Source organism: Heteronotia binoei, chromosome 9 (genome assembly GCF_032191835.1).
Source record: "Heteronotia binoei isolate CCM8104 ecotype False Entrance Well chromosome 9, APGP_CSIRO_Hbin_v1, whole genome shotgun sequence".
In the NCBI taxonomy this organism is placed as follows: domain Eukaryota; kingdom Metazoa; phylum Chordata; class Lepidosauria; order Squamata; family Gekkonidae; genus Heteronotia; species Heteronotia binoei.
This window is the reverse complement of record NC_083231.1, coordinates 97,040,498-97,064,800: the sequence shown is the minus strand read 5'-3', so window position 1 is coordinate 97,064,800 and position 24,303 is coordinate 97,040,498. Positions and strand designations below refer to the sequence as shown.

The following is a 24,303-nucleotide window of genomic DNA, read 5'->3' as shown; positions in this document are numbered from 1 at the left end:
GGAAGCAGGCCGCTGGGGGGATCCCCACCCCCAAAGAGTCCCATCAGTGTGCACCATCCCCAGTGCAATGATGTCACCCAGAAGTGATGTTATTGCATCAGGGATGCTCTAGGACTCGTGCTAAAAACTCTGTGGTACATAAAGTTTTATTGCCAATCCTAGAGCATTTGTGGTGTGATGCTCTAGAACTTGTGCTAAAAACTCAATAGTACCATAGAGTTTACTGCGAATCCTAGAGCATTTCCAGTGTGACACTCTAGGAATTGCAATAAATTCCTAGAGTACCGTAGAGTTTTATCACAAGTCCTAGAGCATCCCTAGCGCAATGTCCCTGGCAAAGCGTGTGCGAGGAACAAGTCCCCCGCCACAGCGGTGGAGGGACTCAGAAGCTAAACGAGGTGGGAGCCCATCAAGGAAGACTCTGCAGAGGAAGGCAATGGCAAAGCACCTCTGCTTTTCACCTGCCTTGAAAACCTCTTGCTGGGGTCGCCATAAGTTCTTTGTTGTGATGGCACATGTGTACTGTGAGCTATCTTGATAGCATACGTTGAACTACAGGATGACATATAAACTTTACCTCCATCAGAAAATGATAAATTAATAAAATAAATCTAAAGGACATACCCCCAATGATCCTTCTAAGCTGAGTTAGTGTGAGCTTGCTCACAGGTTTTTCATCTCTGGCTCACACATTTTTGTCTTTACTCAGGAAAAATGGCCCCAGAGCAAACTAACTGATGCAGCAGACAGATCGCTTGCTTACAACTTTAATGCCAGTAGCTTGCAGAGCAGAATTTTTGCTCACAAGACTCCACAGAGGGAGTATTGGCTCCATTCACAGTTAAACAACATTTTTGTTGTTAAGCATTGTGGAATGTTAAAAAAGTACCAATAGCAGGAAAGAAGACTTAAGGTTTTGCCATCTCTTCATTTATCAATCCCTACCTTTGCTGAATACACACAATTCCATTTCTCAGTCAATATTTTCTAGCAGAATACAATCCAATTGGGAAAAAAAACCTAATATTTTAAAATAATGAAAACATATTAAAGGGAGGAAAAGGCTTTTTTAATGCATTGGTGAGACTCCAGCAAAAGAATAACATTCAATTAGAGAACAGTTGTAGAAAAGATTGCTAAATTGCATTAACTTTCTCTGATTTATCTTTCCTGTAGTGCATGATTCTTTCTTTAATGGAAAGATCTAAAAGGTCTTCAACCCAATTTTCAGTTATGAGTACAGAACATGATTTCCAGAACTGTAAAATAATACACTTTGCTGCAAGAGACACTCTGGTGATATGACAGGTTTGGGGTGTTTCCAGATTGCAGGGACATAACCCAGAATGAGGTGATTAGAGGAGAGTTCTAGCTTTAAGGGCAAGACTACATTAATTCTGTCAATGACATCTTTCCAAATGGACTCAATAATGGGGCCTTTCCAAATCAAATGGCCCAAAGTCTCTTGTGAACTGTCACAGCTACAGCATTTATCTTTTTTCCCCAAAAAATGCTTGCATCAGAGTTTTTTTTCAGAGACCAGTAAGCATGAAATACTTGGGAGAGGAGGGCGGAATAAGCCTAAAGCAAAGATCAGCTGATAGAGAGCGTAATGATATCAGGTCAGAATCCTGAACCCAATTAGCTCTTAAGTAGCTGGTGTGAGGCCATTTTAAAGTGAATTTAAAGAAGGCTATGTTTGGCTTTAAGAAAAAGAGCAAAGGTTTAGTATTTTTGGAAATTTGGACATGGCATGTACGTCACAGCCAAATATCCAGAACATGCAGAATAGCACTGGATTACAATGAACTGCTGTTGAAACAGTAGACTAGACACAAAGATCTTCTTCCCAAATCAATGTGATTTAAAAACACCTTGGTAGTATTGTGCCTTTGACTGATTCAGTGGCCCCAGTATTAATTGATAGAGATGGCTAAGAATTGATGATACAGTTCTTTATTTTGGAGGCTATTTGATTCAAGTGTGTTATAACAGTTAATAGTGTTTTCTTCTACCCACTAGTGGTAGCTTCTGTATGTCATATTTCCTTTTATTCCCCTGAAAAGGCACTCACATGAAGTCATTAGGATGGAGTTTTTAAAAGGTATATATATATTAGAAAACAAGTAAAAATGTGAAAGGGATACAGAAATGAAAAAGGGGTTGCATATCACAATTCTATATATGAAAAATAATTATGTAGTATAAGATGCATGAAACAAAAAGCATTTCCCCCCAATACCCCATTCATTATAACTTTTAAAACATTATCTATAAAATACAATAAAAAATCTGTTGGTGTATATTTATATTCAGCATTTTGGATTTCAAATTCCATAACTAATTCATTTTACATCTACATTATTGATTTCATCTTTACTGCATGTTTGGTAATATATATTTTGCCATCTCTACCTACTCACTGTAGCTTTTAACAATAAGTAATATATTAGAGTACAGAAAGAAAATCTGCTATATATCTCATAATAAGAAGGTAGAGGATATTTCTGCTCAGGATTCACTTCTTTACACATTTTTTTCTCATTCTCATTTTTTATTATAATATGAACTTATGAAGCTGCCTTATACTGAATCAGACCCTCAGTCCATCGAAGTCAGTATTGTCTACTCAGACTGGCAGCGGCTCTCCAGGGTCTCAAGCTGAGGTTTTTCATGCCTATTTGCCTGGACCCTTTTTAGTTGGAGATGCCGGGGATTGAACCTGGGACCTTCTGCTTACCAAGCAGATGCTCTACCACTGAGCCACTGTCCCTCAACTAATACATAATTTACAATAGTTCAAAAACATGTAGTTTTTTGTCCACAAAGTCAGCAAAGTATTCTTCTAATACAAGTTGAGAAAAGAAAAACATTTCAGTAGAACAGATATTCAAGATGTTGCATTTAAAACTTATTCTTATTCTACTTCTGCATTTCAATACATTTGTGTACAGTTTTTTGAACTACTTCTCATTCTAGATTTGTCTCCTGCTTGCATAATACACACTCCATCTCTCCTCAGAGTTTGTAATTGATCTATTTGTCTGATAAATTGTTAATTTTGTCATTACTGCATATTTGGCAAATTTATTTTCCCATTCTTCTAGGCAGACATCTAGTTTCCATTTTGCTGCATAGATAATTCTAGCAGTTATCACCATATATTTGAATGTCTCTTCCAGAATTTTTCATAATTTATTAGGCAGTATACCCAATAACATTTTCTTAGTTTCCATAGGCAATTTAAATTTTAATGTGTTCTGCATTTTTCCATGTATTTCTTTCCAGTTTTTTTTTTGCAAAACATATGATTAGTCAGGTAAAATAATTGGATAACAACACCCCTCACAAAATGAGTACCCACTAGGCCTTTGTACTGCATCAGTGATGATGAAGAAGATGATATTGGATTTATATCCTGCCCTCCACTCCAAATCTCAGAGTTTCAGAGTGGCTCACAATCTCCTTTATCTTCCTCCCCAACAACAGACACCCTATGAGGTGGGTGGGGCTGAGAGAACTCTCACAGCAGCCGCCCTTTCAAGGACAACCTCAGCCAGAGCTATGGCTGACCCAAGACCATGCCAGCAGATGCAAGTGGAGGAGTGGGGAATCTAACTCGGTTCTCCCAAATAAGAGTCCGCACACTTAACCACTACACCAAACTGAACTGAACTCATTGGATAGCTAATAGTGTTAATGGAATAAAGAAGATAAATGGACAACTGATTTCATCCACCAACAACCTATATTTGAAATGTTCTCCCTGATTTTACATGCTAAGAAAATTTCAGAAATATAATTCTTAAATCTAGTCATGCACCACAATAATTATCAAAATATAGGTATCCATTTTCCTCTTTCACTTAACAGAATTGCTTTTTTTATTATAGTTAATATCCACCAGTCATACTTAATGGGTCTTGATTGGCAACTGTTTTTTGTCCAAGATAGGTTCAAATTCTGTAAGTCAAGTGACTTTCATGATATTTTCCTATTGCTCAGACAATTAAATTTTCTTCTTTGTGTCTTTCTTTTCTCTTGTAGAGAGCTGACATAGGCATTTCTGCATTAACCATAACTCCAGACAGAGAAAATGTAGTTGATTTTACCACCCGTTACATGGATTACTCTGTGGGGGTGCTACTGCGGAAGGCTGAAAAGACAATGGATATGTTTGCTTGCCTAGCACCATTTGACCTTTCCCTCTGGGCCTGCATAGCCGGAACAGTGCTTTTGGTAGGACTATTGGTGTACCTCCTGAATTGGCTTAATCCACCACGTCTGCAAATGGGATCAATGACGTCAACAACCCTCTACAACTCCATGTGGTTTGTGTATGGATCCTTTGTTCAACAAGGTAAGAAACTGCCCAGCAAAAATCTGAGGGGAGACCCCAGTTAGTGACGAAACACAGGCTTTGCATTTGTGTATGTGTCTATGTATTTGTGTTTGTGTCCACTGTGATTACATAAGCACTTAAAACTAGAAAAGGAGCCTTGTGGAGACAAAATGGTACAATCCTTGCCTACAGGCATTGACTCTGAGAACAGAGATGACTCACAAGGAAAGTGGATGGGAAAGGAAGGGACAGAGGTAACAAATTATATGAGAAAAGCTGGAGTAGAGGGATGAATCCTTAAATGTACCTTGAAGGTGATGATGGATGAGCTGAATGGAAGGCAATCCAATAATAAGGGTCAGTTAAGGAGAATGTATGTTGGCAAGGAACAGAGGAGGAAGCAAAAGACTGGAAAGCAAAACAGAAGAAAAGATTGCAACTGTCAGACATTCAGGCCTCCAGGGACCAAGCATCATATATTTGAGCCCAGTAACAAACTTGTAATATAGTCCACTACCCACAAACATATCATGATCCCATCCCATATATCATATCATGAGTCATAGCCAACAGCGTCATCATCATGTTTTAATTCTGAAATTACATCTTCTATACTTTTGAAACCTGACCTGTATAGCCGAGGCTTGCCTGATCTCATCAGATCTCAGAAACTAAGCCCCTGGCTAATATGTGGATGGGAGACCTCCAAGGAATACCAGACTCATGATACAGAGGCAGGGAATGGCAAACCACTGAAAATCTCTTGCCTTGAAAACCCCAAGAGATTTCTGTGACTTGTTGGCGCTTTCCACCACCACAATACTTCTGAAAGTACAGAATATAGCTTCTATAGCAGGCTTTTCTACTATGTCCCCAAACACCCTTTCTCCCAATCCTTGTTGCTGTTTTTAACATAGTCTGAAGAACATTTCTTAGAAAGCTTGCTGACTGTATTGTAACAGTTTGGTTGGTCCTAAGTTATTAAAGTTGTCAGCACCACCTCACTAATGCTGGAAGATTTTTCAGGATGGTGCCTGGAGGAGATCTCCCACTGGTACTGCACTTCCCTTGCTGGCACTTAGTTGCACAGTGGGAGAGAAATGGGAGGGGTAAAATGCCACGGTGACACTTCCAGCTGCATAGCTGACAGCATCAGCATCATTGTGTTCACAAATGCTCTGGGATTTACCCAAAACTATATGGTCTTATAGAGTTTTACCTAGAACTTCGGGTGAATTGTAGGGCATCCCACAGTGTGGTGATGTCACTTTCAGTTATTCAGACTGAAGGGATGTTGCGGTGGCAATGGATGCCATTTCAGTAAACCCACCACCATGGTCTCTCAGGAATTGCCAGTTTGGGGAGAATGTGGCATGTTCCAGGCGGCACTCTAGAAATTTCCACTAATCTCTATGAAATTTCCACCAGCGGCGTCACTACGGGGCCAAGGGGGCCATTGGCCCTCCCCCAGAGCATTTTCATTGCCCCCCCTAGGGCTCTTTGAAGGCAGCAGGCGGCAAGCAATCACAGCGGAGGAAAACGGTCTTTATTGGCAGGAGACGCGGGGAGGCTCTTTCAAGGCAGTGGCGACCGCGGACAAGGTTGGGAGAAGCGAGAGAAGGCCGGGAGGGAAGAGGAAAGTGCAGCTCTCCGCAGGCAGGCGAAAGTCTCTGAGAAGAGCCCTCCTCGGGTTTGGGGGGCTCGTGCCGAGAGGCACCTGAGGTGAGGCGGTGCTGTGGCGGCCGCCGCTCGGAGAGAATGTGGTTCCCCGTGAGGTGGCGTGCGGGGCGGGCAGCCGAGGGCCGGCTTATGAAGCAGGACAAATGTGCAGAGGCGGGGAGAGGTGGCAGGGGAAGGAGGGAGGCGGTGACATCAGAGCCCAGAAGGTACAAACAGCCCGGATTTCACTTTTAAGGCAAGCAGAGTTTAAAGAGCGCCATTCGGCCGAGCTCTTTCTTCAGGTCGCTTCCCTCCGGCGCACTTGGCCCCAGGGTGCAACCCATGCACTTGGCCCCAGGGTGCAACCCACCCTAGTGACGCCTCTGATTTCCACTAATCTCTATGATTTTTACATGAGGAAATTCCTAGGGTATTATTAAGGAGGCCATTTTCTGGATATCTTTTCCCCTGCTCTTCAGTTTTTCTCCCACTCTTTCTCAAGGGTAGCGAATTGGGGCCAAAGGTGGGTGTGGGCAAATGACAAGTCTGTAAACTGTTTCCTTGTCAATACTCTGATTTTTAAAAATTCTAAAGACCAACATGGCAGCACACATTTATGTTAGCTTTATTTTTCTGGGCTTTTTCAGTACAAGTTCATGAAATATCTACCCCAAAATCTCTCCTGCCAGTTCACACTCAATAGATAAAATTTTATGTGGCTTAACTGTACTTGCCCCATAGTAGAATGTCTATGGTTTTTGAGACGTGCTAGCTTGAGGAAACATCCTTCACTAGAAATGTGCGAAAAGTCTGTAGGGCTATGTGCACACTTCACTGAAAATTAGTTGACTTTGGTCAGTGTCATTTAATAAGATGTGGGGTAGCTGTTTTCCAAAAGGAGTTTGGTTTTTTGTTTTTTTAGATGCAACATTCCATAAGGAAAATGCTCAGAAAAACCCATGTATCTGATTGCCTTTGAAAAATGTTAGATTAGAGCTTCATGATGCATCTGGCAGGTTTTCTTCATCATTAATTGCCCCGATACGATCTCTATGTTGAAATAATTTTCATCTTGTTTTGTTTGCCTCTGTTTCCAAGTTAATGTGTTTCCTGAATGAAATCACAGGAAATACTTTGTTTTGAAAAATTAAGGATTGATTGCTGCCTTTAACTGCTTGGAGTTTTCTTTGTTTAACGGAGATTTGGGGAGCTGGAAGAGTTGGGTTTAGGGAGGTTAGGGACCTCAGTGGGACATAATGCCATAGGGTCCTTCATCCAAAGCAGCCATTTTCTCCAAGGGAACTGTAATCTGGAGTTGAATTGTAATACCAAGAGATCTCCAGGCATCACTTGGAGGTTGGCAACCTTAAATTTCAGATTCAACCACTGGCATGTTCTGTGGAGGATATCAGGTAGCAGAGCTAGGAATGTTCTATTGGTCTCTGTGTGCAGCGATGGCAGAACTGCCCATTACATTGTAAAGATGATGTTCTCAACCTTCTGTTGGACTTCTGACACATGGAGAATGAAGGACATTAACAGGGACTGGTCTGCAGCTGGAAAGGGATGCTTAATCTTTTCTCCCACCCTGAGTGCTTCTTAAAAATGTCCTCCAAGTTCCTTTTTTCCTCCTGTTTGTTTTTACCCCTGAAAGGTTTTGAGATCACAAATAAGTTCTACTGGGGTAGAAAGGGCAGGAATGAATTTCAAGGTTGAATTGACAGGTGTGATAATAATCGTCCCACCCACGCATTTTCCCCAATAAGAGCCATCTCACACACACACACACACACACCCATCCCCACTTTTTAAAAAACCTCTATAAGCAAATGTAGATTTGGGAGCACACAATATACCATAGTGACATGGAGTGTTCCCCTCAGGTGCCTACAGGTCTTTCTCCATGTGTTTGTAAAGCCCTTGGGATTTTGAAATTATAGACTACTCTTCATTTTAATGGGTGGCTATAAAACACCAATAAAGTTGTTTCAGACTGTACCTTTCCCAGAAGTTGTATAATAGTAAAAGTGAGTTCTCTTTCCATGGATCCCATAAATTCTCTGTTAAGAGTTTATTTGTTGTTTATCACAAAGTATTTGGAAGGCACAGTCAGACTGCAACTTCTTTGACCTCCACTCTGACTCCAAATTTAGACTACTCATGAGTGCTCTTGAGTCTGCCACCTATATTGTGATTAGGACTAACAACCTCACAGTAGAGCCTGGAGTTTACCCATAACTGAAACTGATCTCCAGACTGAAGGAAATGGTAGCTTCAGTGGGCAGACTCTATGGCTATCACTTTCCCACTGAGCTCCCTTCTCTCCCCAAACTTTTCCCTCTCAGTCACCACGCCCAAATCTCCTGGAATTTCCCATCTGGGACCTGTGTGTGTATAAAGTATCAGCAGGCTGCAGCTGATTTATATGACCCAGTAGGGTTTTCAGGGCAAGTGAATAACAAGATGTGGTTTGCCATGGCTTTCCTCTGCAGAGTATTCCTTGGTGGTCTCCAGTGTTCCCTATAAGCTGAATTAGTATGAGCTAGCTCACAGATTTTTAGCCTGCAGCTCACACATTTTTGTCTTAGCTCAGTAAAAATGGCCCTAGAGCACAATAATTTATGCAGTAGCTCACAACTTTAACGCCAATAGCTCACAACTTTAAGGCCAGTAGCTCACAACTTTAATGCCAGTAGCTCACAAAGTAGAGTTTTTGCTCACAAGACTGCAGCTTAGAGGGAACATTGGTGGTCTCCCATCTAAATGCCAAGCTTGTTTAGCCTCCAAGATCTGACAAGATGGGCTATACACTATAACATTCCACATTCCTCACAGTAGGACCTATATTAAAACATCTCTCCTCCCAGATATGTACCAACAACTGATCTCCAGACTGCAGAGATCAGTCCCCCTAGAGGAAATGTGGGGCCTAGAAATCTTACAGAATTAACAACAGATCTCCAAAAGATGTTGGAGGCAGCCTTGGAGGGTGGACTGTATGGTGTTATACCCTGCTGAGGTGTCTCAGGTATAAAACTGTTTATCCTCCTTGCCATTTCCTGAACCCCACCCTCCCCAGGCTTCACTCCCAAATCTCCAGGAATTTCCCACCCCAGAGTTGGGAACTCTATTTGGAACTCTAATTGTGGTATTCTCCCCACCCTATGATGACTCACCTGCTGACTATGCCTTCCCTGACCTGTTTAATTATATTACTTGTTCCCTCCACCTTTCAGCTCTACTTCCACGGCCTTGTATCTTATCACTCCTCTCAGCAAAGTCTGAAGCCTTTTTTTAGCCTAAAGAGGCTCCCCCTGGGCAAAATGGCTCTTCTGCTGGAACAGTAAAGCAACGTACGGAGGAGGAAGGCTTCAGACTTTGGTAAGCAGAGTGGTGGGAGAGAAGCCATCATTCCCTAGAGTCATTAATCCTCTTAGTATGATCCCAACCCAAACTCCTGAAAGCAATACTTATTCACATTATGCCCTAATGAGTCACAGATGGAGGGTTCACCTTTGGTGCTCACTCCTGATGCTGTTTATTTTAAAACCCATGACTGTGGGATTATGCAACCTGGAATGGAACAGAACAGCAGCTGATTCAAGTTCTGAAAACAAGCGAAGTCTGATCTCTAGAACTGACTGACTAACCGGAACAATGGCTTGTAGCATTTGTTAATGTAATCTTTCAGGGGTCAATACAGGCATTGCTGCACCAGAAATGTGCCGTACTGGCTAATCCATATGCATCTGTCAGCTAAACAACTACATGGACCCCTATAGCCTTCTATTTCCCCATCACTGAAGTACTGGAGCATGAATTTGTTGGAGAGGCAACAGCATGTGGGCAGCTTTATAAATGTAAATAGTGGCACAGGATGTCTTTAGTCTGTCTGAACTTTAGAGGGAACTGTAGTGCCTCCTGTCCACTGTTCAGAACTTTGGAAGTGCTTCTCTTATCTTCCCTAATCTCTTGTGCTTCCTTTCTGCCTGTAAATTGCTATATCTCAAAGGTCTCAAAGTTAATACTTCTCACAAGCAGGGCTGGATCAAGGGGGGGCAGAGGGGGGTGCTTGCCTCTGGTGCCAACGGAGGGGGGGGCAAATTGGGTATGGAATCCATTGTATTCTATGGGACCATAAGATAGAATGGCCCATAAGTAGGTGCCATTTTTTAATTTTGCCCCCCCTCAAAAAACATGTAGATCCAGTTCTGCTCACAAGCACCATTGTAGCAGTAAATTTTATTGAAACCATCAGTTTATCTATGTGGGGTTAAACTATTTCCCCAATGCTACTAGCAGCATTTACATTAGAAATGTTTTATGCTGACCTTGGCATTCTTATATATTAAGTAGGGTTGCCAGGTGAAGCCAACAAGCCGGTGGCGAACTTACCAGGAGGCTCTGGGAGAGGGGAGGGAAGAAGTGTGACTGAACTCCCAAGTGAGTTCTGGCTGTCACATTTAAAAGGACCATGTTCCTTTTAAAAGCCTTCCATCCATTGGAAATAATGGAGGATGGGAGCACCTTCTTTCGTGGCTCATAGAATTGGAACCCTGGTCCAATCTTTTTGAAATTGGTGGGGGGAGGTGTTGTGGAGAGGCACTAGCAGCTATGCTGAAAATTTAGTGCCTCTACCTAAAAAAAAAGTCTGTTCCCAGAAGCCCAGATACCCATGGATTGATTCTCCATTATGCCTTATGGGGACTAGTCTCCACAGGTATAATGGAGTGCCCAGTGGCTATTCCTCCCACACACACACACACTTTCTGATGGCCCTGAAGCAGGGGTGGGGGCTCCAAACCGGGGGATCCTCGACACCCAACTGGAGATTGGCAATCCTAATTAAGGTGTAACTGTTTCTCTTCCTTACCCTTTCAATTCTGTAATAATCATCCAGGTGTAGGAAGTAGGATTAAATCTCTGAATATGTTTGCCTTCCTACTCACAAAGTCAGGAGTAAGGCCCTAAAAGCAGAAGCAGAGAATTTTGTACCAAAGACGTTTCAGATGAATACTGATATAAGGGCTTTCCCAATAACAATAATGTTGTTTCATAAAATAAAGATGCAAATCTTTGGTGTTTGTTTAAAAGCAGAGATAGATCTGAGATGAGGGTTGGACTAGATGACCCTGGAGGTCTCTTCCAATGCTATGATTCTATGATGATCCATTGAACAGACCTGAACCATTTAACTGTATTGTTTTAACATGTCAAAGTTGTTTTCTGTAAAGTAGGCTTCAGGAGGCGTGGGGAAAGTGACAGGAATGTGTTGGTTATTCATGTGACATTCTGCCTTGAATTCTCAGGACAGGGGGAGAGCATATTGTATGGGGAAATACTTTTTCAGAAGTATGATGATAAAAGGAGTCTTCCCAGAATGAACAGAAACAAAATACAGAAGGTTGATTGAGAAAGGTAGAGCCCTCACTGTCCTAACTTGTATGGCCCAGGCTAGCCTGATCTTACCAGATCCTGGAAGCCAAGCAGGGTCAGCTGTGGGTAGTGCTTGGATGGGAGACCACAAAGAAAAGCCAAGTTTGCTATGCAGAGAAAGGCAATGGCAAACCACCTCTACTTGTCTCTGAAACCCCACAGGGCAACCAGAAATTGGCTGTGACTTAATGCACTTTCTACCACCATCAAAAACCTCAAAGTGTGAATCCCATCATTGGTGATACTTTTCTGACTATAAGTAAATAGCAACTTTTGGAAGGACTTCTTTTTGAGAGAGGGAGCTGAGAGAGGTGTGTTTCCTTCAGATGCCAGGTGGCCAAGGTTTAATGTGATTCAAAAAAGGAAATAGCAAGAATTTAATGGACTTAATATCAAAATATTTGAATGTTCAGACCGATAGAATAAGTAATGCACAGAGGGCTTCTGTATCCTAGGGCCGCAGCTCAGAAGATTCATTTAAAATGTCATCCAGCATTTCACATTCAATTTGAATGTAACAAAAACTATGAGACCAGAAACTCTGTTGTTTACTAACCCCAGTGGATGTGGAGGGAGGGAGAAGCTGAAGGTAATTCCCAGTGACAGATTAACTGGCTACAGTGCTAAGTCTAGCTTCTGTATTCACTCCTCATCAGCTTTCCACTTTGCAGAAAAAGAAGACTGTGGGCTTATTTAGTTTAGAATAGCAAATCTGTTTGGTGTTAATTGTGATTGACAGATCTTAACCAAGGCAGTATGGGACTTTTAAGCGTTGTCATGTTCACTTAAGAAAGCCTCTTATGGCTGGTGATTTAAAACATGACAATCATGTCATTCCTGTTATCAAACCATACGGGCACGACTGTTTCTGCATCCTGCTTGGAAAGGAACAAAGCGGCAAGATCCTTATGATGTTGGCACTTCAGTACTTCTGAATTGTTTGTCCGTGGCCACCAAAAGTGTCCTAGCTGTGTCTCCCTTATTTGTTGTTGAGGAAAGATTCACAACTTTGCAGGCATAATGCTTTCCCACCCCACCCCCACCCCCAGGCCTAGGCAGAGTGGAAAGCAGAAAATATCTCTTTTTGGAATAAAAATATCCCTGTTGTGATTTACCAAACAGGGCACGCTATTTGGATTGGAACAGATCGTTTTCACCTGCTACTTTTAATATTTTACTCAGTTCCCGTCTGCTGATTGCACAGCAGCTGTTGATTTCATGTGTGAAGGGTTTGGGAATAGGCTTTTTAAGTCTTTGGATTTGTGCACCGTGGAGAAGGATAACAAAGTGGGAGTCAAATAACACCTTTAGGACTTTCAGAATGTAAGCTTTTGTATGCATGCATACTTCATCAGATGAGGAAATGGGGTACAGTGAGCAGAAATACATATAGCTGGTGGGTTAAGTGTAAACTAATACAAAGTTAGGATCAAATGGCAAAATAGTGTAATAAATCGAAGGACCATTTGGTCTGGATAGCATTTGTGTGGGAAACCAATAAAAGGTAATAAAAGTTGTCTGTTAATTGCTCTTGCTACAAGTCTAGGTAAAACAAAAGGACATTTATTTCCTAGTGATGTTCTTGTCCATCTAATTTACTTTTTAACATGTATTATAAACATCATTCTATACATTATAAACATCATTCTAGTTTGCTTCTCCCTCCTGCACATCAGCTGGGGTTAGTAAACAGCAGAGTTTCGGGTCTCTAGTTTTTGTTACATTCAAATTGAATGTGAAATGCTGGATGACATTCTAGATGAATCTTCTGAATACATTAAAATATAGTGAAAATGGGTTAAGTATATATAATGAGATAAACAGCCAATATCCCTTATTTGAGTATGTCAATACAAAAAATATTATTCTGATACACTATTCTAAAAGAGAAATACATTAGAAGGATGTTCACAGCCGGCAACATGCTTCTGTCAGGTAAGAAGTGCATGGGGGCAGTAGGTATGGTGCAGAACAGAGCAAAGGAAATTGGGCTTGTGTTCAAGTAAGGAGAAGGATGGCTGGAACACTAAGTTTCTAACAGTTTGAAATTTATGCATAAGTTTCTAAGTTGCAGGACATTGAACACAATGTACAATTCAGGCACTAAAACAACCATGTCTGTGTTTAAAACAAAATAAATGTTGCTTTTACACGTCTGTGTTTAAAACAAAATCAATGTTTCTTTTAAGTAAAAGCAATGAGGGAATCAGCCTTTTTATATGGGGAAGGTGCTTCAGCCTGCTTACATTCCATCAGTTCCTATTGTCCAGGGACAGCCTTGTGCGTTACTATGATCGCTATTTGTATTTTTGCCTTTGGGGAATCTGTCAAAATGTTGCTAGCCTGAGCTGCAAGAAATTCATTTATTTGTTTATTTGAAATATTTCAACGTTGCCTACCCAAGGTAGTTTACCATATGAAACAGTAAGAGATTATTCTTCAGGTGTTCTTGTCCCAGACTCTGCACTTTGAATAGCAGCTAGTAGAGCTTTTAAAACTGGTGAAATATGGTCCCTCTAACTTTTACCTGCTAGTAGTATAGCTATGAATCACTCAGGCTTTCCAAATGGTCTTCATAGACAGCCCTGCATATAGTGCATTTCATTAGCTTAGCCTCCATATGATCAGAGCATGGACAACTCTTGTCAAATCAAACAGTTGGTGAACCAGCTAAAGCTGATCAAAGAAGCTATATACTGAGAAGGAGATTGGCACTTCCATTTATAGCCCAAGATCAAAAATCACCTCAAATCTGTTCCTTAAGTGGAGTGCAATCCCATCTAGATAGGTAGGTCCCCCAAACCTTAACTGGCCTCATTGTCAACCAATAACTCTTTAGTATTATCCAGGGATGCTAAAAACTTTGATCTGAATACCATCAATAGTCAAACCTTCCATCAATTAGCTATATTTGCACATGAGTTGAGTCTCCCACATGCCATCTCCTTAATGTTTTTGCTCAGTTTTCAAGTGCAGTCATTGAACTACATCTTTTTTTTAATATTAGAAAGAGGTGATGTGTTTACTCTTGGGTCATGCTGAGGTCATTAATATCACCCTCTCTCCCTCTTCAGTCCACTGATCCATTCAAAGAGTTGCTTCTGGGGAATAGGGGAACCTCAGGTATGGCACAAGGAGCAAGTTAGGGGTCTGCTTCAGAAAGAGGAATTCAGTGAACATTACACTTCGCTTCTGTTATGTACTGAATTTAATGTTTCACGGGAAGCTTCACCATGCACCTGGGCAACTGCAGGAAATGCTAGAGACTCTTGATTAATTTGAATTGGAAGCAGGAACCAATGAGTGGTCTTGGTGCAAAACTTGACTGCCATGATTTGGTATGGGAAATTGGGGAAATTGGGGGAGGGGAGTTGTTTAATTTGCATGTATATAAGTGGAGGTCTCAGCCCCACCATGTTGTCTTAGTATGTAGTTGTCATTAAAGTATGTTCCTGGTTGAACTCCTCCGTGTTGAACCCAGTATTTAACACTTTCCATTAGCAGAAAATCTATTCTGGATTCAACCCATAATGTACATAGAGAAGGGACAGTCCTTTCTAATCTTCCTCATTCACCTCTACAGTTGTCAGGCTTGTATCTGAGATCAATGTATGTTGAAATGTACTGTACCATTACACAACAGCAAGTAATTACCATTACCATTACCATTACACAACAGCAAGTAGCTGACCTTTGAGTGACCTTGGTGGTCTAATGTTACAGCTAATTAGGACCTGATCAGGTATAATCTGCTTTTTATCAGCTCATAACTTTGAGTCTTTCAGCCAGGCATGAAAATATATAGCGCCCATCCCTATCCCCATGACTATTTAATTATTGTATTGATTTGCTATCGTTAATATGGCATGACCAAAAGGACTGCAGAGAAATTTTAAAGATATTCAGGGGGAGGGCAAATCACTTACCTTAGAGCTTAGCTTCATGGCGTCTGAATGTATTCCTCTTGATTTTTAGGTACTGAAAATAAAAACTAATGTCCTTAAAGGATGCTTCTGTAAAAACAGTTCTCAAATTGTAGTGTGACCGAATGTGTAATCTGTTCTTCATTGTGCAGAGGAACATAACATCGAGCATTAGGCTGCCAGTGCAAGAGAACTAATCTTATACTAGTGGCTGTCATTTTCTTGGGCTCTTTTGCTGTGAGACAGTCCCCCTATTCCCAAAATGCCGGTGCAATAAAACCCAGAAGTCCTATGATATGTGTACATTGTTGGGAAGGCCTTATGAAATGTGGCAGGAACAAGAAGGAATGCAGTAGGGATTGGGGATACGTAGTGTTGTGCCATTTCTTGCATCCTGGTGTTCTCCAGAGTGCTTCTGTATCCCCAATTGTAGAGCTTTTTAAAGGGTTTTCAACAACAGTAACAAAAACATATTTTTCCTGTTACATGTGACATGGTTTTTCCTGTTACATGTGACATGTTTGAGGGCCCTCAGTTAACTCCTGCAGGGCAAGCTGGCATCCTGCATGAACTAAAAGTGTGCCTGCCTTGTGAAGGATGATCTTCTAGGTGCTACTTATGAGCTTCTGCCTACATTTCAGCAACTAAGAGTGCCAACTTAAACTGATTGACACCCTTCTAAGCCTTTTGAAGATAATGGATCTACAAGGGTGCGGTTTTGCTTAGGATACCACTGTCAGGACCAACCCTGGCACTAGACAAACTAGGCAATTGCCTAAGATGCCGGCCTTGTGGGGATGCCAAATTGGGCACCCCCCCATATGACTCGGTGATGTTATCAGGGCTGGGGCAGGGGGCAGAAGTTACTCTTGCCTAGGGTGCCAAACAGTCTTGGGCCAGCCCTGGCCACTGTACAGCAGTGTATAGAATTAGTCTGCTAATACTGTTGTGTGCTCTCCATTCCCTCCCCCACAGTGAACAGTTTAAAGAGTAGAAGAAGAAGAAGAAGATATTGGATTTATATCCCGCCCACTCTGAAGAGTCTCAGAGCAGCTCACAATCTCCTTCACCTTCCTCTCCCACAACAGACACCCTGTGAGGTGGGTGGGGCTGGAGAGGGCTCTCACAGCAGCTGCCCTTTCAAGGACAACCTCTGCCAGAGCTATGGCTGACCCAAGGCCATCCCAGCAGGTGCAAGTGGAGGAGTGGGGAATCAAACCTAGTTCTCTCAGATAAGAGTCCGCACACTTAACCACTGCACCAAACTGGCTTTCCTGTAGTGCTTCCTGGGTTTGGATTCTTTTTGGATGAGAGTATACTGAGTTCAATCCTGGCGGAAGCTGGGTTCAGGTAGCCAGCTCAAGGTTGACTCACCCTTCCATCCTTTCGAGGTCAGTAAAATGAGTACCCAGCTTGCTGGGGGGAAGTGTAGATGACTGGGGAGGGCAATTGCAAGCCACTCCGTAAAAAGTCTGCCGTGAAAACATCATGATGCAATGTCACCCCAGAGTCAGAAACGACTGGTGCTTGCACAGGGGACTATCTTTACCTTTTAATACTGAAAACCCAGTATATCTCAGGAGAGTATGAGAAATTTACAGTACCAGAGTCATACCCTCTGAAGACAGATATCTTAGGATAACAGTGTGAGTGAATGGGCAATTATTGTGTGTTCTTTGCCAATATTTTGTCAAACCTCTGAGCAAAAATGAGGTTAGGGAATGTGGTGAATTGGCAAAAGAGAGGAGGCAGTCGAGGGCTGTGAAACATTCATTGCGGTTCAAGAATGGCACTGCTGACCTGCAACCACTGTTCTGCTTTGAGTCCACCAAGAGGTTGAGACATTTAACGGCAGCCCCAGGTATCTGCCCATTGGCATATCACTCTCCTGACCCTCGTCCCCCGCACCCGGTCCCAGGGAGGTCCTTCACTTTTCTCTGTATCTGCACTGACACCAGCAAGTCATTTAGAGTATCTCCTGCAAAGAGTGCCAGCAATCTTATCACTTTGTCCATGTCACTGTTCACAGGCTCCTCCTAGAGACTGTGTCTCATGCTTACTCCAGTTTGCTACCACAGATATGGTTTCCTGCACCTGTGCACTCTGGAGATCTAGAGATCTATTGACTAAATGCCTCCCTTCCCCAGCTCCTTTTTAGTAACATGTTCAAGTAGGGCCTAACATGGGTACACAGAACAAACTCCCAGCCTTCCAAGTAATAAGAAATTTATTGAAAAGAAACTGTCCTCCCACATACTTTGCAGAACAACAAACTGAGCAAGGATACTAAGTAAAGATCCATACACACACACCTCTGTCCCTCCTCTAGATATACCCTGCCTTGTTGGTATTCTAAGATAGGCTGTTTACTCTTAAAGTTACTACATTCTGCCATCCATTACCAGCCTGCCTACTCTCTCTTAGCTCCACATGATAAAAGTGGCCATCAGGATGTGTGTGAGAGCTCCTTCCTGCAAGATATCCCTGGATGGATTCAACCCAAATGGACTTTGTTCCCCTTGTGTCTATAGTTTATTTCCCATTTACCTACCCCACCCCCCAAGGTGAGTCCTTGTCTTCTGGTTATTCTCACAGAGAGATAGAATATGACCTTTGGCATGTTCATATCTCTGACACCTCCTGAGCATTGCATCCTGGTCAGGATATGAAAAGGCCCTTTGATTTTCTACACTGGCTAGAGTCATGTGCATAACCAAACCTTAAGTCTTGGGTGCTTGTGAGAGCAATGGATGAGATGGAGGATGCTTGAGAGGAATTTACTGCTCTCCTGTTTCCTGTCCTTTTACTAACAGAGAAACTTCTTGGAAGGAATACAGCCCCAAAACCCAAAGTGCAATATAACAAAAAGTGGAAGGCACAGTTGTGTTTCAGAGCCTTAAAAATTAGGAACTGAGTGGAGAAAGGGGGACAGGAAGAAAAACTTGCTGTAAGCTTTTCTCTCCCTTCCAAATATATTATAGTCATGTAGTAAGTTTTGCCATCACCTTGGTGCTGCAAAGGGGTTGAAATAAATAATTGTTTACTGTGACGTCTGAATGTTTGCTCTGTCTCTGCTAAACACTAACTGCTGTTTCTTCCAGCACACCTTCCTCCTCCATTCCAAGACAGTGGCGACACCTTCTCAAAGGTCTAATGAGTAGCTCATTCCAGAACTACTCCCAGAAGTGTTTGCCTCCCATCGCCTAACAATTATTTTTCATTGAGAAAATATTTACATTCATTACAGCTCATAAACATTATTATGTCAAAGATCCTCTTCAGGGGTTATTTTAGGCAAATTTTCATTTTATTTTAGTAACTGGTAAAGTGAAGTGTGCCATCAGCTTGCAGCTAACTCATGGTGGCCCCATGAAGTTCCACCTCATAGGATTTTCAAGACAAGAAAGGAGCAGAGGTGGTTTACCATTGTCTTCTTCTGCATAGCTGCCCCCAGTCTTCTTTGAGAGTTTCCCATCCAAGTGATTTTCCAAGTTCTAACGAGATCAGACTAGACGGAGCTATTAGTGATTGACCTATTTAAAATGATCAGTCAGCGAATCCAAAATAATGTTTTATTTGAAAAGAGGCATAAACTCCAGAATGCCAAAATGCATACCTGCTGAAACAGAAATGCTGTTGCATTGTGTATCAAGTTGCCACCTCTTGTATAACTTGCCAATGGGTACTGATAGGGTATGTTTCTAGAGCTAAATGAAGATGCTTGCTTAGCTTGCTCAAATGGTTAGGACTGGAGAGAGTTGAGCGTTTCATTTTTCAAATGCACACTATAGGTGGGGTTAGATCCAGGTGGGCAGCCGTGTTGGTCTCTGAAGCAGCAGAACAAAGCAAGAGTCAAGTGCACCTTTAAGACCAACCAAGTTTTATTCATAATATAAGCTTTAGTGTGCTCAAAGCACACTTCATCAGACAATAGTATGGAATGGCAAGCAGTCCTAAATACAGAGAAAGTGGGCAATGAGTTAGTATGCAGAGTCCCACGTGATTCTTTTAATCTACTAAAAAACATTTCCATGACTCTGCATACTAACTCACTGCCCACCTTCTCTGTTTTTAGGACTGCTTGCCATTCCATACTATTGTCTGATGAAGTGTGCTTTAGAGCACACAAAAGCTTACATTCTGAATAAAACTACGTTGGTCTTAAAGGTAAACCTTGACTCTTGCTTTGTTCTACTGTAGGTACTTGATAACACATCCCCATACTCCATAGAGGGCTACAGAAAAAATGATAATTGTAATGTAGCCAGCAAAGAATTTTGAAGTCTGACTTTTACAGCATGTTTAGAAAAAATTAGAGCCATTGTACTAGAGGATTCCAAGGGGCACTCAGAAAATGATGCTACTTTACAGATCAGGCTTTGTGGGTATTTGCTTGTTTCCACATTGCTCAATGCTTTTGTTCATAAAGAAATATCACCCGAAAAATCACATCTTCAGTACTTTCTTCTCTGATGCAAATCATGTAGCAGCTAATCCTGGAACTTCCTACCACCAGGGGAAGTGGGAACTTCTTGTATGAAACAATATATAATGCAGTGATTAACTTGATGTAACTTGGGTGGCAGAGTCACTAGATCTTGAATGACTGGTCACATTTGGAACATTATGGCTGCTGATGAAATCACTAACCCTCAAATTGTGTCTTTATAATGCAAACTACAGAAACAGAGCTGGCTATTATCTGTCTTTCTAAGTTCCTTTACATAAGCACAATATGATGGTCTGCAAGAGCCAGCACTTCTGGGTGATTACAGTCTTTTCCTATTCCTTGAAGCTATTCATTGTTCAGTCTTGTTTCTTATATTGCCACCCAAGGCGTCCAATAATCGATAGGACTGCTCTTCCTGTAGTGTACAGTTGCTTAATAAATTACTCTGTCTTATCTTTCTCTCGGCATATCCCTGCCAGCAGGAAGCCATTATCCTGCAACAACATTCTTTTCTTATTGACGTTTCTTCTTAATTAACCGTGAATCATTCTCAGTAGGTTTGTAATATTCCAGAAGAAAATCTGTGAGACCAAAATTGTTTTAAATGGGAGCCATCCTCCGGCACATCTTCACAAGAAATGCCTTGGAGTGCTTAGCAGTAAACTGCTCTAAAGAATAAATGGCAACCCTTAGAAGCCACAAAAATGGTATTTGTCAACCATTCTGCAAAATGCTCCAAATCATTCTGAAAAAGAGCTAGCCACAATCCACTGCAAGTGTATGCATTCAGTAGCACAAACCTGACTGTAGATCTGGAAAGAAGGGCAGCTTATATGGAGAGATAGAGAAATATTATTTATCTGTCTCTTAATAACTGATGGACAGGACCAATGGGATTTTTCACTCAGTATCACCTAATTTCCCTCTTTACTAGAGCCTGTATCCCACATGCCTTTTGTTCATGCATACCCTAGGATAACCCAGCAGAGCCTTTTTGTTTGTCATAGGGGACCCTCTCCTCATTTTTTATCCTATGGTTGGTTCTCCCTCTGGGGCAGAGGACATCTTGGGTGATTTCCACCATCCATTTAGGGAGAGGCAGGAAATCAATTTCTTCCTTTTCCTGTGTGGTGGAGCAACACCCCTTCCTCAGTTCTATTCCTGCCTTGACAGGGAGAAGATCTTTGTAGACTTAAGCCTCCAAACTTGTACTTAGTGGGGACCCCCCCCCCTTTTACCTATTCTTCCTCTTCTGACCATTTCTTATAGTCTGTTCGTGTTCTTTCCTTATATAATAGTCTAGTCTCTTCCGTCTCCTTCCCAACCTTTTATCCTTTTAATTTCTTCCCTGTTGCAGCTTCTAGCTCCCTCCCCCTTGGGGGAACAGGCTTCGCAGTGGCTGCTCCTCTCCAATGTTCCCTTGAAGCTGAGTTAGTGTGAGTTAGCTCACAGATTTTTAGCCTCCAGCTCACACATTTTTGTCTTAGCTCAGGAAACAATGGCCCCAGAGCACACTAATTTATGCAGTAGCTCACAGCTTTAATGCCAGGAGCTCACAACTTTAATGCCAGTAGCTCACGAAGTAGAATTTTTGCTCACAAGACTCTGCAGCTTAAAGGGAACATTGCTTCTCAGTCTCAGAATCTGAGACTGTCGAGATCCAAAATCTTGGCATACAGTGGACATTCAAAGATCCCTCAAAGCCTATATAACAATGACTGAGGACATCGGGAAGAGTTTATCAGTATTTCTCCCACTAACCTAGGGGGAAAGATGCCCAAATCTGCAATTACTTTAGCAATCAAATAATGCATTGTGGAAGCTTACAAGTCTCTCAAGATTGAGGTCCCTCCAGGGATTATAGCACACTCAGTGAGAAGTGTAGCCACCAAGAATGCATTTGCTAAATATGCGTCAGTAGAGGAAGTCTGCAGAGTAGCAACCATCATTGATATCAACATTTGTAAGACATTATGAACTGAATGTGTATAATTCTGCAGATGCCTCCTTTGGCAGAAGAGTTTTACAACACATTCTTCTTGAAGAGAGCAATGACCCACCCAAAGTTTAGGATACTGCTCTAGGGGTCATAATTGTGTGTCCAAATAGACACACAATTATGTTTGACAGCCATATTGAACACATGGCATTATAGCAATAAATCAAGACAGCATCAGATTGGAAGTCATTGAAATTTTGAATTCTAGGAGTATGACATTTTAATAAAATTCTGTGGAAACAGTAGAACTCAGAAACATACGATACAGTAAGTCTCTTGTAGTTCTTATAGTTTTTCTAAAAAACCTCTGAGCAAAATCTGTCTCGGTACACTGTGGTGGTGTTTGTTTCTTTTCATCTTTGTTCCTTTCTTTGTAAGAATCCTACTACAACAGTGAATGGCTCATCATCAGCTATTCCTATGCCATTCAGTGAGAGAATCTCACATACACTTTCTTTTATTGGAGACATACGCTGATGAGATTTTATTTTATAGTTGAGAGAAAAAAATCTTTCTATTGTCATACAATGGAGAGACAGTTCCAAAACTGAAGGTGGCAATTTTTTGTAGTAAACCCAAGGGAAACAATGAGATTCCACAGTTAGTTTGACAGACTGTTTTCTGTCAAGGGGCTTTCCTGTGTTCTCATTTTCCTCTCTGTGTTCCTGTTGCTTTGGGTTGTGGTGGTGGGGGTCTGTTCCATGTTTTGCTACCTCTAGTGTACAGGCAATTTGGCTAACAGTGGTTGATTTAATATTACATCACTTTTTTGTCTGGCATAAAAATATGCAGTTTAAATCTACAGGGAGATGCTGGACACAGAGTGATGTAATACCAAATTGACCACTGGAGGGTGCAAAACATGTGCAAAACAGACCCTCCCCCACAAGCAACAGGAACACACTCACAAGGAAGATGAGAATGCAGAAAAGTCCAAGGTCTGGATGGTCTATTCCTAATATTTCCCAAACTGATGATGACTGTCATTAAAAGCACTAAAAGAAAATAATGCTTCATTACCAAAAATGTAGCCTGTGACCTGCAGCAATTGTTCACAGAGGTTGATGCTGTTAAGAAGACAACTTTTAAGAGCATAAGAGGGACCAGTGGTTCATCTAGAACAGTATCCTGTCTTACACAGTCGCCAACCAGTTCCTCCAAAGGGCCAATGACAGGACATAGAGGCTGTGATCTTCCCCTAATGATCTTCCCCTAATCCTAGCACTGGGATTTAGAGGCTGACTGCTTCTGAACATGAAGGCTGTCCTCAGTCAACATGGCTAGTAGCTACTGATAGACCTATCCTCCATGAATCTTTCTAACCCTCTTTTAAAGCTGCTTATTCCTGTGGCCGTTGCTGCATCCTCTGGCAGTGAATTCCACATTTTAATCATTCTCTATGTAAAGAAACATTTCCTTTTGTCTATCCTGAATCTACTACCCATCAGCTTCATTGGATGCCCTCAAATTTAGTATTTTAGGAGAGTGGCAAAACGTTCTATTAGTTAACCAGACTCTTCAGCCTTTCCTCATAGGGAAAGTGCTCCAACCCCTTAATAATCTTGGTTGTCCTCTACTGCACTTTTCCCAGCTCTGTGATGTCCTTTTTGAGATACAGTGACCAGAACTGTACACTGTATTTCCAATGAGGCTGCACCATAGATCTGTCTAGCGGGATTATAATCTCAACCGGTCCCTAATATCCTATCATGAAGTCAGCCATATTCACTGCTGCAGCACACTGGGTTGACACTTTCATTGACCTATCCACTACGACCGCAAGATATTTTTTTCCTTCTCAGAGTCAGCAAGTTCAGACCCCATTAGCCTAAACTTGAAGTTGGGATTTTTTGCCCCAATGTGCATAACCTTTTGCTTACCAACATAAATTTCATTTGCTACATTGTCACTCACCCACCCAGTCTGTGGAGATATTCTTAGAACTCTTCAAAGTCAGCCTTGGTTTTCACCATCCTGAATAATTTTGTGTGATCTGCAAACTTGGCCTCTACACTACTTGCCCCTAGCTCCACGTCATTTATGAATAAATTAAATAGTTCTGTCCCTAATACTAATACCAAACTCCACTGTTTACTTCCTCCATCGTGAGAACTGTCCATTTATTCCCACAATTTGCTTTCTGTCATTTAGCCAGTTTTTTAATCCACAAGAGAACCTGTTCTCTTATCCCATGACTCCTAAATTTACTCAGGAGGCATTGGCAAGGTACCTCCTCATGAAAGTCCAAGTATATATATTTCACCTCCCTCATGCAGGCAATATTACCTTGAGGTTGCATTCCTATTCACAGAAATTCCTGGAGGACTTGCTTCTGAGTAAATATGCATGAGAGTGCCCTGTAAGGGCAGAATCCTATTCACACTTACATTTGAGTAAATCATATTGAAGCCGATGGGATTTTCTGCCATGTAATAATGCCCAGGATCAAGGTAACTGGCTGTATCTGCATGACTAATTGCATGATTAATTAATT

At 41.7% G+C, this 24,303-nt stretch overlaps 1 protein-coding gene across 3 annotated transcripts in view; it reads left to right on the top strand.

The window, feature by feature from the left end:
• The window catches only part of GRID2 (glutamate ionotropic receptor delta type subunit 2), a 1,226,781-nt gene that overhangs the window by 987,027 nt on the left and 215,451 nt on the right, over positions 1-24,303 (top strand). For all 3 annotated transcript variants that reach the window (XR_009555818.1, XM_060247053.1, XM_060247052.1), the window contains one exon: positions 4,048-4,360. Coding sequence is in view for 2 of the 3 variants with exons in the window: in XM_060247053.1 (XP_060103036.1) it covers positions 4,048-4,360 (313 nt within the window). In the remaining variant the exon portion in view is untranslated. The remainder of the gene's footprint in view (positions 1-4,047; positions 4,361-24,303) is intronic.